The sequence below is a fragment of the Mastigoproctus giganteus genome, chromosome 2 (genome assembly GCF_048544385.1).
Source record: "Mastigoproctus giganteus isolate SK-2022 chromosome 2, ASM4854438v1, whole genome shotgun sequence".
Classification (NCBI taxonomy): domain Eukaryota; kingdom Metazoa; phylum Arthropoda; class Arachnida; order Uropygi; family Thelyphonidae; genus Mastigoproctus; species Mastigoproctus giganteus.
Genome location: NC_143576.1, coordinates 13,015,199 through 13,032,010, shown reverse-complemented (window position 1 = coordinate 13,032,010; position 16,812 = coordinate 13,015,199). Strand labels below are relative to the sequence as shown.

Here is a 16,812-nt window from a genome sequence, read left to right as displayed (position 1 = left end):
GAGAAATCAATTAACAGCCAACTCTTAAACTACCTAGAAACCTTCCATCTGATCAACGATCGCCAGTATGGATTCCATCAGTGTCGATCCATTGGTGATATTCTGGCTTGTTACCCATTTATGGACAAATTTAATGGAAAAGTTCGGTGAAACACAAGCAGTTGCTCTTGACATCTCAAAGACTTTCGATCGTGTTTGGCATAACGATCTTCTAAACAAGCTTCCATCTTATCTGTTTTTTGTAATTGGTTATCCAGTTTTCTCTCTGATCGCACACTGAGGGTGATGGTAGATGGCTCTCTCTCTCTCTCTTCTAACTTCTCCACTAATGGGGATGTCCTCAAGGTTCAGTTCTTTCCCCACTCTTTTCATCTTGTATATTAATGACCTTCTTCCATTGACTGGAAATCCTATCCATAGTTTTGCCGATGATAGCACATTGCATTCCACTTTCCATTTCGAAAAACCTTGCTCTGCTCAATCAGTTTCAACTTCTCGAATATCAGCTACCAATTCCTTAAATGCCGATATCCAGGTAATTATCCGGTGGGGCAAAGACAACTCAGTTGATTTCAATCCTTCTAAAACTCAGTCTTGTCTTATATCTCGCAAAAAGGATTCTTCTGCTCCTATGCTTATCTTTGGTGACACTCCGATTTCTAGGCAAAATGATATATCTCTTTTGGGGATTACTCTGACTTCTAATCTCTCTTGGCACAAGCACATTACAAATACTGCTTCCTCTGCATCTAAAAAACATGGTTTTCTCCTTCGCTCTCAGCGTTACCTTTCTTCCAAACAGCTGTTCACTCTGTATAAATCGCAAATCCGCCCTGCCATGGATTATTGTTCCCACATCTGGGGGTGGTGCCCCCAAAACCTCTCTCAGGCTTGCTGATTCCATTCAGAAGAGGGCAGTTAGGTTAATTAATGATTCATCTCTAACAGAGTCTCTCCATTCGCTTTCTCATAGACGTACTGCTTCTGCTGCATGCCTCTTCTACAAATACTTCCATGGGCACTGTTCTTCTGAATTGGCTTCTATAATTCTCGCTCACTCTTTCAAAACAGTCCGAACACGTGCCGCCACCAGCCAACATCCAAAGTCCAACTTCAAACTCACAGAACCAACTTTTCATCTTCATCGTTTATTCATTCAACTGCCGTTTTCTGGAACAACCTTCCTTCATGCGTATTTCCTGAAAATTACAGTCTACAGAAATTCAAATCTAATGTCAACAAATATATTTTTTCGTCCTCTCAACCTCCAATCCAAGCAAGCACGGTACTAAGTACTATAGGTTCTAATACCTCTCGTGTTTGGGGTTTTCATAAAAAAGGAAAAAAAAACCAACACCAGCATCTTAAGTCATATTGCTGCAATCTGTTAAGTCTTTAGAAGTGTGTATGTGTGTGTGTGTTCACAGGCCGATTCGTATATTGTTCACACTAACAAAAAACCCACAAAAATTCACAAGAGAGCCTCTGCCTGAAAGTGACTAACTGGACCTCAATTAAAGAGGCTGTTAAGAATTTCTCCTGGTATGCGGCAGGATCCAAATTCTGACCTCTCCCAACGAGTGCAAGTGGAGAAACCACTATACTGTCAAGGAGGGCGGTACTTGTATATACTGATCAGAGAATTCTCGGATTGCTGCAGGTAATAAAGTAATATTTCAAACAAACAAATAGTTCGTTTGATAACTGCATACATTTATCAGAATTTCTGCATCAATTGACTGGAAATCCTATCCATAGAATTTCCAATTGATGCAGAAATTGCATCAATTGACTGGAAATTTCACCCGGTGTGAGGAGGATGCCTATATAATTTTTGTATAGACGTTTACTCAGTGATTATTAAAAAATGCAAATTACATTTTAGCCTTCAGTCTCTTTCCCGATAATAAGCCTCCTGGTTTATGTATCACTCCCTCTTTTTTTTTTTTTTTTTTTTTTGTTTTTTTTTTTGGTAAAAATAATCAACAAGGTAAAGAAAATGCTCACTAGATTTTTATTTAAGCAGCAAATTTAACCAATAACTATGTCGTTGTTGTTGTAGAATTTTAGGCGCATTAGCGACTAAAGCCATGTTGCTTCGTGTATGTTGGCTGTAAATTGCGTGTTCTGAGGTCGATTTTCTATTTGCTGGACGAAAAACCCGAGTTTCCGGGAGAAAAAACCATGTTACCTTGCTTGATATCGACTAACTCAGGCCAAGTTGTGAAAAATGTCCATAAAAATTCCTCACGTCATTGACCAGACTTGAATTCAGGTCTTTTTCACCCGGTGTGAGGAGGATGCCAAAATACCAACCGTGCAACCCACAAGGGTGATTCTACATAATTGATTGATAATCTATTTGTAAGAGCCTTGTGGGGTAGCACTGTAGTTCTGATCACCGTCGGCCCACACCCGGTGCAAAAGGCCTGAGTTCAAACTCCGTCAATAATGCATGAAATTTTTTTTTAGGCTTCTTTCAGAGGGCGGCTGAGTTAATCTGTCTCAGGCGAGAGTTGGATAATTTTTCTGTCGCAAATGGATTGCACAGTAGTTCTGATCACCGTCGGCCCACCCCGGTTGAAAAAGGCCTGAGTTCAAACTCCGTCAATAATGTATGAAATTTTTTTTTTTGGGGTTCCTTCAGAGCTCGGCTGAGTTAATCTGTCTCAGGCGAGAGTTGCATAATCTTTCTCTCGCAAATGGATTTTTCGTACAGCAAATAGCAAACCGACACAATATACTGATATAACACTGTGATAAAGCCTTAATTGCTTTGGGACTTACACCTAGTGTAACCACCTGGGTAGGCTTTCCACCACCGAACGATTGACTGCACCGAGCATAGTCTTCCATTGCTCCGGCAGAAATGTGATGAGCAGAGCTACCTATTTTGGACGTGCCGGCCAGGCACTTGAAGTTCTCGCTCAGCCCATAGGCGTTCTATTGTTTTACAATCGAACACTGTATTTACGTTTATACAGAAATGAGAAAGAGTTCTGAGGATCTCGGACACCTGCAGAATTATGTTCAAATTATTTTCATCGATGTTTGGAATAAATATTTCTAGAGGCAAACTCAAGTCTACAGAATTTGGGCACTAAGTAAACAGCTTCATTTCGATCTTCTCCGCATGAACACAAATCATTTTCATGTAACACTTAACTGTGTTAATGTATGGTTGACAGAGCCATGACCGGACATTAGAAATAATACACAAACTGAATGCAACTAAGGAAGAGTAGCACAAATTTTCAATTTTTTTTTTACCCGAGCAAGTAGCATATACAGCCACAGTAAATTATGTCTGTAAACTGAGTGCGTTCGCAGCTCGGTCTGTCCTTTGTTTGACGAAAATACCGAGTTTCCAGAATGGGAAAAAAATAAATAAAATAACATGGGCCGATACCGAATAACTCGGTCAAGGTCTTAAAAAAATCGCATAAAGATTTCCAATTTTATTTATGAATACATTAATTAAATTTCTTTTTATACCTACAGCAGTGAGAGTAGCATACAAATTCATTGCTACGACAGGCAAATAAAACAGCTTAGTAAACACTGGACCTGTGTGTGTGTGTGTGTGTGTGTGTGTGTGTGTGTGTGTGTGTGTGTGTGTGTGTGTGTGTGTGTGTGTGTTCTGTCGAACGGGTTTAAAGGAACAATACGGTCCTCGACACCTGAGATCACGTATTTGAGGACCAGATTATGTTTAAAAAAATTCTAACAATTCAGCTTTCAAATGGGCCTACCATTCAGTTTACTTTAATTAACATAACAAAATAAATTATGTTAATGAATAAAATTATAATCCAAATTTACTGTTTATTGATCATTTCTCTTTTCTTCCATAGGATGGCTCCACAGCTTTACATGTCGCAGCCGAGCTATGCAGAGAAGATGCCATACGGATATTGATGAACCGAAAAGCTGATCCAACAATTATAGAATCGGTATACAATTATTTGTTTATTTAGAATAACAAAATTAACATTACAGAAAACTTGCTGTTTAAACATCTGATTTATAATTATTTCAAAATAATAATTGTGAATTACTGTTGCTGAAAATGAATACGTAGAATTTTCTCAAGAATATCTTCCCAATTTTCGTTAAAAATAATACCTATGAAATAATACCCATGTAGACATGTCTAGTATCTTATGTAGGACGACACCAGAACGACAGTTCAACTCCGCCTTTGTACACTGTGATGATTACAGAGCACTGTAAAAGGCCAGAAATGTGTGTAATATTATGTTTGTGGAGAGTGTGTGTTGTTTAGTTGTTTATGGCCGTTTTGTTACCAGGCAGGCGATCACATGGAAAGTCTTCCCGTGGTGTCCGTCTACACCACGGGAAGGTAGGCCACAACTACGCGTGTACCATGGCCAGCCTCAACAGTAACGTACTGACTGTCCAAAGCGAGTTTAGAATCATTGAAAAGAACCTTCGTGCCAGCAAGCCGGCAACAGCGCGTGTGTGCGAGCGCGCACGCACGCACGCACACACAATCATTTCCAGGAGACAGGACAGCAGAAGACGAAGAAATGAAGAAAATAGCAAAAAGTAAAAAAAAATCAATAAAAATTAAATGTCTTTATCCATGTCTTCGTTCACGTCTGTATCCAGTGCTGCCCAAAGTAGTCCACATGGAGAAAAAGTGTACAGTCAAACAGTAATGTCATCCAAAAACAAGATCTGCAAGGCAGGAACAAGTTCTAAATATAAATTTGTTCTGTTAATCTGGAGTGGTATCAGAAGTCACTGGTTGAAGACGGTATCACTGTGTAGAGCAGCGTTTCCCAAACTTTCTGAGCCCATGCCTCCCTTGACCTGTAAAATTTTCCCGGCGCCATCCTTGAAGTAAAACATCCATAATTATGCAATTTCTAGTTCTTCGGCAAAACTAGAGTTTCTCCTATTGTGTGTGGTTTTTTACATTTCGCGATTCTGTAAGAAACGTGATACGACGCTAGCAATGCATTTTATGGAACAGAAACTATTTTTTTTGAAGGTTTGCTTTTGTTTATTAAACTCATATATATATTTTTTTATTTATATATGTTATGTTATGAAAATTACATTTCTGTTAAACTTTTCGCGCCTCCTTTTGCACTAGTTCGCGCCTCCCCAGGGAGGAGCGCCTCCCAGTTTGGAAATCGCTGGTGTAGAGGAAGGATTTAGTTGTGGAGAGTCTTGATAAAGAATGAATAACCAGAAAGATGCAGCATCTGTTAAAATCTTCGTGTGTTCTTAAAAACCAGCAAAAATTTGGAGATTACGTCATCAGGACGACAAATGAGGCAACAGGTTGCATTTTCATTTATGATGTGTTTTCAAGTCTGATTGCTTGAATTAATATTGAGGTTGATAGTCATCCTGAGATTAAAAGCAGCATTGCAGAAGATTTGAACGGCCTAGAAATTGTTGATAGATATGAGTACTCCTCACATCTAGGAGACAAGTTTGGAACTGTTGCCTTAAAAGCCAATCTTAGGTCCTCGTAAATGGAGCATTCAAAAAGGACGTGAGAGGAGTCTTCCGGTAGCCGACATCGACAGGAGACCGTATTAGAAAATCTGAATTGGTAAAGTTTTGCGTTAAGAGAACCGTGTCCAGTTAGTATGTAGGAGGTAAACAGCGAGGGTGAATACCATTTTCTGGTGAATGATGAAAGTAGTGCAGTTACGTTAGGAACGAATTTTTCTGTAGTGGCTCCTTTTTCGGTAGAATTCCATCTCTTCTGTCAGATGTTGACCAACAAATTTCAGCATTAGGTTCCTTCGGTTTTGGAATCAGCCTGTGGGTTAACAACGATTCCCTGAATTTCCGCAGAAATGCCTCTACGGATGTAAAAGCAAAGCCCTCTAAACACAACATGCAAGTTAAGTGGCATAGCGCCTGCAAGAGTCTGTAGAGCTGGAGTTGATGCTGTTCGGCAAACGTAAAGTAGGCCAAGGAGAAAACAACGTTGAATAGTGGATACCTTGGTTTGCGCAGTTTTGAGCGCAGTACGTCTAAACCATAGACTGGCAGCATAGGTTGTAATTGGGATTATGGCAGCATTATAAAATAGATGTAGGTTTTTGGCGTTCAATCCCCAGTCTTGTCTGGTAATCCGGAGCAGCATTGCGGTAAAACTCTTAACTTTAACGGGCAGATGTTGAATATGTGCAGTTTGTGCATTTTGAAATGAAATAACAGCCATGAAGATTTTGATGTTTTGGGAGTTCTGAACTAACACTTCCATGTTATCCAAGAGTATCTCAATAGAACATTTCCAAACTTTAGGCCGCTATTAGGCAGTTGTAACTGTACCGTTGCATATAATTTCCAGTATGTCAAGATAATTCACCCCGTTTCGATGAATTCACTCAGTAAAATTCACTAAAATCTGGAAGTGCCACACTGTCAAAAATGTCGAGACAGCTAGGCTTGATAATTAAGCGTCTTTGGTGAACGATGGACTTGATTCTACCAATAGGTGCAATCGTATACTACGATATAAGAGACCTGCCTACCCCTCACGACACCTTCACAATGTGGCTGGGACATTGATGTATCGCCAGTTATTAAAAATCACCCAAATTTGCCTACTTCTATTTGCATTTTAGATCTGCCAGACTGGGAAAGATTGTTAGCATTAACCAGTGAGATTCTCAGAGCAAAATGACATTGGGCACTTTGTAGAGAAAATGTCTAATATCTGTAATTTGTAAATCTGCCACCTAGACCTCCCCTATCAATAGAAACCATTGTTATTAGCCATTTCAAAGTTGGAAAACAGTTTTCAAAATCTCATTGCAATTTTTTAACTATCATTTCTTAAAACTATAGTCTGTTTGATTGCCTCGTAACCTTTCATACCCAACTTCTGGACTTTAACGGTATCGATGTGGGGTACAGATTGATATCGTCGCCACATTCGAAACCCATAAAGAACTATCATCACTAAATAGCTCAACCCTGCCTATGCGATCATCCATAATTTCTTCGTTCTCAACCAAAGCAGTATCCCATATATCCCTCTGGATCTACTAGTGGGGTATGACTAGGTTAAACACATACGGAAGAAATACCGTATGTGTTTAACCTAGTGGGGTATGACTAGGTTAAACACATACGGAAGAAATAATTCCTCCATGTCCTCTTAGACAGATAAGTTCATGCGTACGAACAGTCGGCAGCATGAACTGACCTGTCTAAGAGGGCTTAGATGGTATAAAGAAAAAAACAAAAGCCTCATAAATTCATTCTCATATATCTTCATAAATATACCTCGTCCAATCAGAAGACACTTATAAAGAAGAAATTATTAAGATTATAAAGAATAATCCATCCTCCCAGACACTGAGAATCAAGACGAGAGTATCATGGCAGTCCAGATATGCCCAAGATCTTTTCATTCACTTGCTCACATATAAAAGTTGGCCGGGTGGACGACCACCTGGAACTACCAAATACGCTATTCGCTCCAAGCAGGCACGAACATGACACTAATAATTAAAGTAAAATCTACAAGAACAAATTACATATACTTCTTACAATTTTTACTATAATGGTAGCAGTCTTACCAATTAGACTCAACATCTTGAAAATCTCTGCAGTTGATTTTGAATTTCTATGCATAACTGAAACACGGATCAATATGCTTCAAGATTTAATGTACCGTGAACATCTGGAAGCAGTTCTAAACCTGACATCATTTAGCTTTATATGCAATTGCTTAGGCAACAGAGAGGGAATGGTAACAGTCTTTTATCATAATGCCACTTCTCTCTGAAATATGCAATGCAGCCTAACTTAAAACTTAAGATGATTCTTATCTCAAATTGGATTACTCAAAATGAGAAATTCTATGAAACAAGTGACTTGTCTGGAATTTCCAGCAGAGAGGCGCGACCCAATTGCAATAGCTGTTGTTAACGATCTCCTGTTGCAGTGGCCGATGCTACCACATGAATTGTACACGCGTCTGCTACAGACAAGGCTACAGATATTCCACAACAACAGTCTGCTTTGCTCCTCTCCAGCAATGGATTCCTTAGAAGGTCAAAGTTGTTGTTATCTCAAAGTGGATTACTCAAAATGAGAAATTCTATGAAACAAGTGACTTGTCTGGAACTTCCAGCAGAGGGGCGGGACCCAATTGCAATAGCTGTTGTTAACGATCTCCGGTTGCAGTGGCCGATGCTACCACATGAATTGTACACGCGTCTCCTACAGACAAGGCTACAGATATTCCACAACAACAGTCTGCTTTGCTCCTCTCCAGCAATGGATTCCTTACAAGGTCAAAGTTGTTGTTGTTGTTATTTGGTTTTTAGGAGCATTAGCAACTAAGGCCATACTGCTCCGGGAATATGCGGTGGTCATTCCCTGACCTTTCCGCATCCTCCGTATTTGGTGGTGACGGGCTCGAACCCCAGTCTACATCAAGAAGCGTGTGCTATGCACTGCTACTCCTTCCCACCTGGCTACGGAGGCGCCCAAGGTCAAAGTGCTACCAGTTATATTCATGCGATTCCCAACAGTGACCTGATTTCGCCATGCCGTTTCTGGTAGAATGAAAGCGGATAACGGGGACTTAGAAAACTTTTTACACCCACGAGCTCATTTTCGGCCAAATGGGAGTTTCTACATCTATCGCTGTCTGGCACGGGTTACGTCATCTTTACGAGTTATCGATGAAATTCTTATCAAATTCCCATATGTTGGTACTTCATAATTGGTACATTCTTCGAGGAGAAAAAGAGTAGTCAGTAGATATGTTGGGGGTTCAAACACATTTACCTAAAGTCTAAATGGTTTTAAACTCAATTGCATAATACCTGGAGTGATTTAAACTCAATTGCATACTATACTCCAAGTACAGGTGTGAAAGTGATAGTTAGTTCTCATTTCTCTCCCTAGATGGCGCCACTTGCTTACCGAGTTTTTTTTTTTTTTTATTATCATACCTGAGTCTTTTCTTGTGTGCATGTAAACTTTTTTGAAAATACATTTTATTACAGTATATCTTCTTAAGTTGTGTGTAAACCTTTTTATTGACACATTTCCTAATATCCCAAACTCAAAACTAGATATGTTGGGGGTTCAAACACATTTACATAAAGTCTAAATGGTTTTAAACTCAATTGCATAATACCTGGAGTGATTTAAACTCAATTGCATACTATACTCCAAGTACAGGTGTGAAAGTGATAGTTAGTTCTCATTTCTCTCCCTAGATGGCGCCACTTGCTTACCGAGTTTTTTTTTGGAATTGTAGTTGAGCTGAGACCCGAAAAACGGTGAATGTCACGACAGACTGTACCCAGCTTTTATATAAAACGGTCTACACGTCCGGTGTTGCTAATTTTTTTTTTCTAGGCCACCACACCCAACTGTATAATTCCAGAAGAATAACACGCATTCTTGTAGGAATATTTGTGTTAATTGTGTAATGTCCCAGCATGATGACTTCCTCCATCACTTTTTATTTACTGAAGCGATAAACATATCAAATAATGTCATCGGAATATTTGTGTTAATTGTGTAATGTCGCAGTATGAGACACTTTTTATTTTTAAAAGTGACAAAAAATATTTTCTTTCGCAGTGTCTTCTCATAGATTTAAACCTTTATTGATCCTTTGATAAAAAGAAAACTCATTGTCGTAGTGTTTATTAACTAATCCACCTGAGTCTTTTTTTCTTGTGTGTGAGTAAAACTTTTATAGGTTCGTTTCCTTAGAGATTCAATATGAAGATACTTTTTTAATTAGAGCCTTTTTATTATTATTGTCTTAACTTATGTGTGTTAACCATTTTATTGACTCGTTTCCTTAAATCAAAAACTCAAACACCAAAGAAAACTTCTGCTTTTTAATGAACAATTTTTAAAAAGGTACATCTATGAACAAACAGTAACATTTTCAGATGTGTGGAAGCAGTCCATCCTCCAATCTTCAAGCTGCTGTTCCGAGATAATAATAATCACTATCAGGATGATGACAAATATAAGTAGTGCGATGTCTTCGACACTGTCCATTCCTACCTGTGGAGATAGAGAAATGTTAGCAGACTATTATAATCCTAAAGTAATAGGTAGTTTCAGTTCTATTGATGCTCTTCAAAAACATACTAAATTACCCAGACGTGTTGTTCGCGAATTCCTAGCTAGTCAACCTACTTACGTGAGACATCGACAGCAAAGAATTAATTTTCGGAGAAACCAAATTAAAGTTCCCGGACTTAATCACACTTTTCAATGTGACCTAGGTGACCTGTCGGCTCTCGCCGACTCAAACGATGGATATCGTTACCTTCTGGTTTGTGTGGACTGCTTCTCGCGATATTCTTGGGTCAGAAAACTGAAAAGCAAAAAAGCCAACGAGGTGGTGCAGGCATTCAAATCTATTTTCGAAGAAGAAACACCATTTTGCGTTAACACCGACCAAGGAAAAGAATTCACTAATGCTCCTCTTCGTCGGTTATTCCTTTCCCTTAGTATCAATTTCTATACAACAAGATCAGAAAAGAAGGCAGCTATTGCCGAACGGTTCATACGTACACTCAAAGAAAAAATTTATAAGTGGATTTCTTATTCCAAAAGTCAGAAATATATTCACGTACTCGACGATATTGTGGCTACGTATAATCGTACTACCCATCGTTCTATTGGTATGGCCCCTGTAAAAGTCACACTTGCTAACGAAGAAGAAGTGTATAATAGACTCTACTACAACCGTACCAAAACCCTGAAACCGAAATTTAAAATCGGAGATAGAGTTGTTTTGAGCAGCGGGTCTCACCCTTTTCGCAAAGGTTACTGGGGGAATTGGACGAGAGAAGTGTTTACTATTACACGTGTTTTGAAGCGTAACCCTGTTGTGTACAGTGTGACAGGCCGTGATGGTGATCAGATAGAAGGAACGTTTTACGAAACACAGTTACAGAAAGTTAACTTTGACGATAATGTACCCCCTGACGTCTACCCCATCGAAAAGGTACTTAAACAAAAGACAGTCAGAGGACAACGTCAGTTATTAGTCAAATGGTTAGGCTACCCACAAAGCTTCAATAGCTGGGTCAGCTCACAAGATGTTTTTCCTTACACTTCCCAGTAATGCTAGTATGGATCTACATCCCAGAAATTCTCAGTCACAATTCACAGTGGAACTGCCTAATGCTGTTTCTCTCTCTGGCAAGTGGGAAGTAGCACTTGCCGAAGTACACTTCTCTCTTTCATGGGATAATATCTCCGATGGATGGAACATATTCACTCTGTACCCCAAAAAGAAAAAAGAAGTCAGAGCGATGACAGTATTAAAAGAAATGTATACCAATTCCTCAAAACTTATCGATGATATTAATTCTGTCGACAGTGACATTCAACTGAAAGTGAAAACTGACGGAACGAAAGAACAGTTCACGTTAAGGGTGAAGAACGAGAGTACTGTGAAAATCTCTAAAGCTTTTACACGGGTTATAGGTCTCGATAAGGCATTTAGCGAGGATCAAGGAGGGTTCTATATTTTCCGAAATTATCACGTCGGCGAGTGGCTTTCCAAGAAGGAAATCACATTGCCTAAAGAAGCATCCAATAGAACGATCACATATCGGGGTGTGAAAGCAGAAGCTGTTCAGGTCTGTAAACTGCCACGAGGGAGCTACAAAAGTATACCACAGGTGCTTAACGCCATGATGAAGCTGGCACCCCAACTCGACGCAAAAGTGAACTCCATAGGTATAGTGTCTATCGAAATCGATCCATCGGTTTACCTTCGCTTCCCAAAAACAGGGCTCGGTCAGATGCTAGGTTTCGAAAAACTAGGCAGAGACTTAGAAGGTAGAGTTTACGCTAAGTACCAGGCAGATATATATAGGGGTGTCAGTTCCTATTTCGTCTATTGTAACCTAATTGAGGATCAGGTTGTAGGCGATACGAAAGCGCCACTGTTACGTGTCGTATCGTTTTCCAATAACGGAGAGTTCTCGCATTTAGATTATTACCCACTCCAGTTAAACACGTTCCATACAGTAACCATCCAAGTGCGTACAGATAGCGGTGAATTCGTACCGTTCAGTGAGGGAAAGACTACAATTAAACTCCATTTCCGTGAACGATGAATGCGTACGTCCATTACTACACAATGCAAGCAGGGGGGAACCCCTACTTCGCTGGGCCCTCCATCCAGAGAGGTCACGGATTAGGAAGCATTTTCCGAACTGCATTCCGCTTTCTCACACCTATACTCAAACCTGCAGCAGCTTTCATCGGTCGACAAGTACTCTCGGCAGGACGAAATATCGTTGATGATGTCATATCAGGTGTTCCACCTAAACGTTCGTTTTTAAATCGTGTATCAGAAGTCGGGCAAGCCATTAAAGACAAGGTGCGTAATCAGAGAGGTGGTAAACGTAGACGTCGCGATATTTTCGATGGAAGTTATGATGTCTGAGCTGGATCTTTTCAGTAAACCTGCCACTAATATGTGTGTCGAACGGTCGTCGTATATTACTTTCCTTCCTCTGGCATCTGTAGATAGTGTAGGCCCGATCGAATTCTATATTCCGGGGACTTCGGAAGAGTATCTAGACCTCGGGAAAAGTTATTTGCGGTTGAAGGTGCGAATCACCAGAAGCGATGGAAAAGATCTGGAAGAAAATGATAAAGTAGGAGTCGTTAACAATTTCTTTCACTCTCTATTCAGTCAAGTCGATCTCTTTGTACAAGACAAACTGATTAACCCATCATCGAATACGTACCCTTATCGTGCATACCTGGAAACACTTCTTAACTATGGACGGGAAGCCAAGAATTCGCAACTGACAACTGAGATGTACGTCAAAGATCAGTACACCGATGTTAAACAGATGTTCGAGAAGGACGACAGTGGTATGTACCAACGATTGAAATTCTTCTCAAAATCGAAAACTGCAGAGATGTTAGGAAGACTTCGACTCGATCTGTGTCACCAATCTAAATACATAGTGAATAACGTCTCCCTCCGTTTACGACTGGTAAGAAGTTCCCCCGAATTTTGTTTGCTTTCCAACGATTCGTCGACTGCCAAGTTGAACATTATGGAAGCAACGTTATTCGTACGTAAAGTGAAATTGAATCCTCAGATTCAACTAGCACACATCAATGTTTTAGAGAAGAACCCGATCGTGTACCCTATTAATCGCGTGAACGTGACATACTTTTCTATTCCCAAAGGAATGGTAGATTCCACACGTGATAATATATTCCTAGGACAAATTCCATCGCGCGTGATTGTGGGTTTGGTGTCGAGTGAAGGTTTCAATGGATCGTACTCTCGTAATCCTTTTAACTTCTCTCACTTCAACCTGTGTTACTTACAAGTGACTGCCGATGGCATTCAGTACCCGTCAATACCTCTGACTCCCGACTTCAAGACAGGACAGTATACGAGATCGTATCTGTCACTCTTCTCTTCATTAAATAAATGGACGGAAGACACCGGAAACGATTTGTCATATTCCGAGTATCCACTCGGTAATGTATTGTACGGTTTTGATTTATCGCCGGACGAAAACGCCATTGGTGCACACATTAGTGCTCTGAAACGGGGGAGCGTACGTCTCGAACTGAAATTTTCATCACCATTGCCTGAAAACGTCACGTGCGTCTTGTACAGTGAATTCGAGAACGTGGTTTCGCTGACAAAAGACAGGTCGGTTCTTCTGGATTATGAACACTGAAGAAATAGCACGTTTGTTGGAAAGTGTTGTTAAAGATTACCCCATAAGTGTATGTGCTCGCGACGAACTGGCTACGAACATTCTTAGTAAACCGTTTCTTCTAGTCGTCAACACCGATCCATCCGACAGACCAGGAACCCATTGGATAGCTATTTACCTCGGAGAAGAAGAAGAAGCCGATTACTTCGACACGTTTGCCCGCCCCCCGCCCGAAGATTTTGTGGCGTTTCTGAAAAGGCAAAGTCGCAAGTGGACTCATAACAAGACTGTAATACAACATCGGGAATCTATAGCTTGTGGACTGCATTGTGTTTTCTTTTTAACCCATAGATGTCGCGGTATTACTATGAGACAGATTGTTAACGAATGTTATTGTAAAAATTTGTGGGGCAATGATATCATTGCTACTTTAGATGTAATCGATCACTTAAATAAACAAATTTAAAAAAAAAAAAAAATTGTGTACTCACATACTTATCCACTGTATTTTCTTTCCTCTCAAGCGACGGGGAGACGTCAGAATCGACGGCTTCTTCCTTGCACGTTTGGGCGCGCGCTTTTCCCCGGCCGCCGCGGGAGGGAGCACGAGGGCCTCCTCCGGAGGCCCGCTTTTCTTCTTCAGTCCCAGAAAAGCCTGCAATGTTTGAAGGTAGGCCTTCACCTTGGATTCGATCGACATGTCCTGTCTCTTCAGAATTTCGGACATCTCTTCGTCCAGAGAAATCATCCGTTGGTGTTCTGGTGGTGCCAGTAGTAAATATTTTTTGAACGAGTCGTTCATTTTCTTATTAGCGATGTTATCAGTGGAATTATCAGACTGCCCAGTAAGGGAAACAGTGCACCTCCTTGCTGGGTAATAAGTCTCCGTCGCCTTGTGAAGGGGACTGTTTTATCCACTAGAACACGTAACAGCTTCTTTTTGCGCTGCAGTCTACGACGTTCTTGTGGAGTGATTGGTATGTTACCTCTTAGTAAATTCTTACACAGTTCGCACAAAACCGTGACCTGAGAGTGCGATGCCTGTCTCAAAATTGTATTTGCTTGCTTGGGGCTGGCACCAGACAAAAACCTGATGAAGTCACTATGTTTTCGGAGTCTTTTAGCCATGAAGGTACATATGTAATTGACGGGCCGTCCTCCGGTAATATGCACGAGCGCAGACGTAATTGTTCTGGTGTATCTTGTCGAAAGTCCAGTAATAAATACGAGAACGGTTTTTCTGTGGCCTCCTTATAAATATCGACTAGAACACTCGAACGCCCTGGAAATACTTGCGAGGCTAGGTGAGATATTTGTCGGGAATCTCTGGGATTTTTAAAAACGATTAAATAGTGTGAGTTAAGACTGATGGTCCGATATTGACTACCCTGACAGAACAAATTTTGGGAGAGAAGACAGATACTTGTATTCCTGTGATGGCTTCCTTTAATGAATATTTCAGCGATTTCGGAACTGTCTTTTGCAGCGTGTAGGAGATCGTCGATTATGATTAGATTTCTGACATGTCTATCGACTTCGGGCAGTTTCAAGCCTTTTACGAATTCAACCTGCGGAAACTGTAAGAACCGATCCTGCTCTTCAGAGTAGCAGTAAATTATTCTCTCCGGAGGGGGTGAAATTAACTGTTTGCTGTTTTTAATAAGGGACAGAATGAAGGTTGTTTTACCGCTTTGAGTACCACCGGCCGCGACACATGTGAAGGGGTGGATAAACGAACACATAGTGACAGTGTTATAACCGACGAATCATTTTTGATTGTGTTTTTCACGGAAGTATCCATATGGGGATGTACGGGTGTCCTCTCCAACTATGCGCTTCTTAAATGTGAAACCATACCGCCTAGTTAACGATGTATGGAGTAGCTTACACTGCCATTTGTCATGTTTCACGTTGAACGGTACAGGAAAGAGGCCCAGCACCACCTTTATTTGATATGTTTATAAGAACCAGATCGATTGTGAGAGAGTCTGTTATCAGAAAGCCACTTCGCGACTGATCTACACTGAAAAACGCATCCATAATTCTATCTATTGTCAGTTCTGATATCTTCATAAATGGAAGATTAATCGGTGTTTTTAGGGAGTCGGCGTTTACACATAAACGAACATGGCTAAATTCTCCTCCCTTGTTTACTTGTCCTATAATTAGTTTAAACATTTGTTTGAACAAAAGAAAAAATTGTTCCCCTGCAAGCAAATGTAAGTCTCGGTATTTGCACTTGTACGTTTTATACATAGTTTTATATTTAGAGGAATACTTCTCTGGCCCTTCACTGATTTCGTAGAATCGTTCGTATGTTTCGTCACCACCACCAATTTGAATCTGAAAAGAAATGAAAAAAAAAAAAAAAAATACTTAACGTTTTTGGAATTCGGATTGTAATTCTGCATATGAGATTCTGAATAAGACTTACAGGTCCTTCGTTTGATCCTCCTGCCCTCCCCTCGACACGAGGAGACAATGAAAAGAATTCTGCATTCTGAAAATGAATATTAAGCATTGTTATAAAACTGCATTTTTATCACGTTTAAAAATAAAGAGGGATAATATAGGAGGAAAGTCACTCACCTCAGTATACAGTACAGTATTCGTATACAATATTTCAGCTTCAATAACTTCTGCAAGACGGACAGCTTCACACTCCAGTGAACTATCATCACACATGTCCATTTTTTTTTTTTTCGGTAACGATTCTGTGACTGTGGTCGCTTTTAAAGGCTCTCCAGTAGCTTTATGACATTCTCAGTCATTGATCCTACTATTTCGTCAAAACGAAACTTGTTCGGAAATACTACAGACATCCTGTAAGTGGGTTTTAAGGTCAAAAGGAAAATAGTTTGTCATTCTGTAAGAGCTCCTAATTAGATAATTTCCAATGACACACTTCTTCTTGAGTAATATTCTTAGTCCATATCTGGGTTGAAGGTTGTTTTATTGGGCAATTTCCGATGACACACTTCTTCTTGAGTAATATTATTAGTCACATATCTGGGTTGGGACTGCTTTATATATGACTGTTATACGTTACATTTGCCATTTTTCAGCAACTGCTAAGATGAGTACCGCTCCAAAGAAGAACTATGTGTTTTTTCGTCGC

The 16,812-nt window shown here is 40.1% G+C and overlaps 1 protein-coding gene across 1 annotated transcript in view; it reads left to right on the top strand.

Moving 5' to 3' along the window:
• The window catches only part of LOC150089170 (uncharacterized), a 437,035-nt gene that overhangs the window by 147,067 nt on the left and 273,156 nt on the right, over positions 1 to 16,812 (top strand). Inside the window, exon 3 of the mRNA XM_090389629.1 lies at positions 3,855 to 3,953. Coding sequence (XP_090245755.1) covers positions 3,855 to 3,953 — 99 coding nt within the window. The remainder of the gene's footprint in view (positions 1 to 3,854; positions 3,954 to 16,812) is intronic.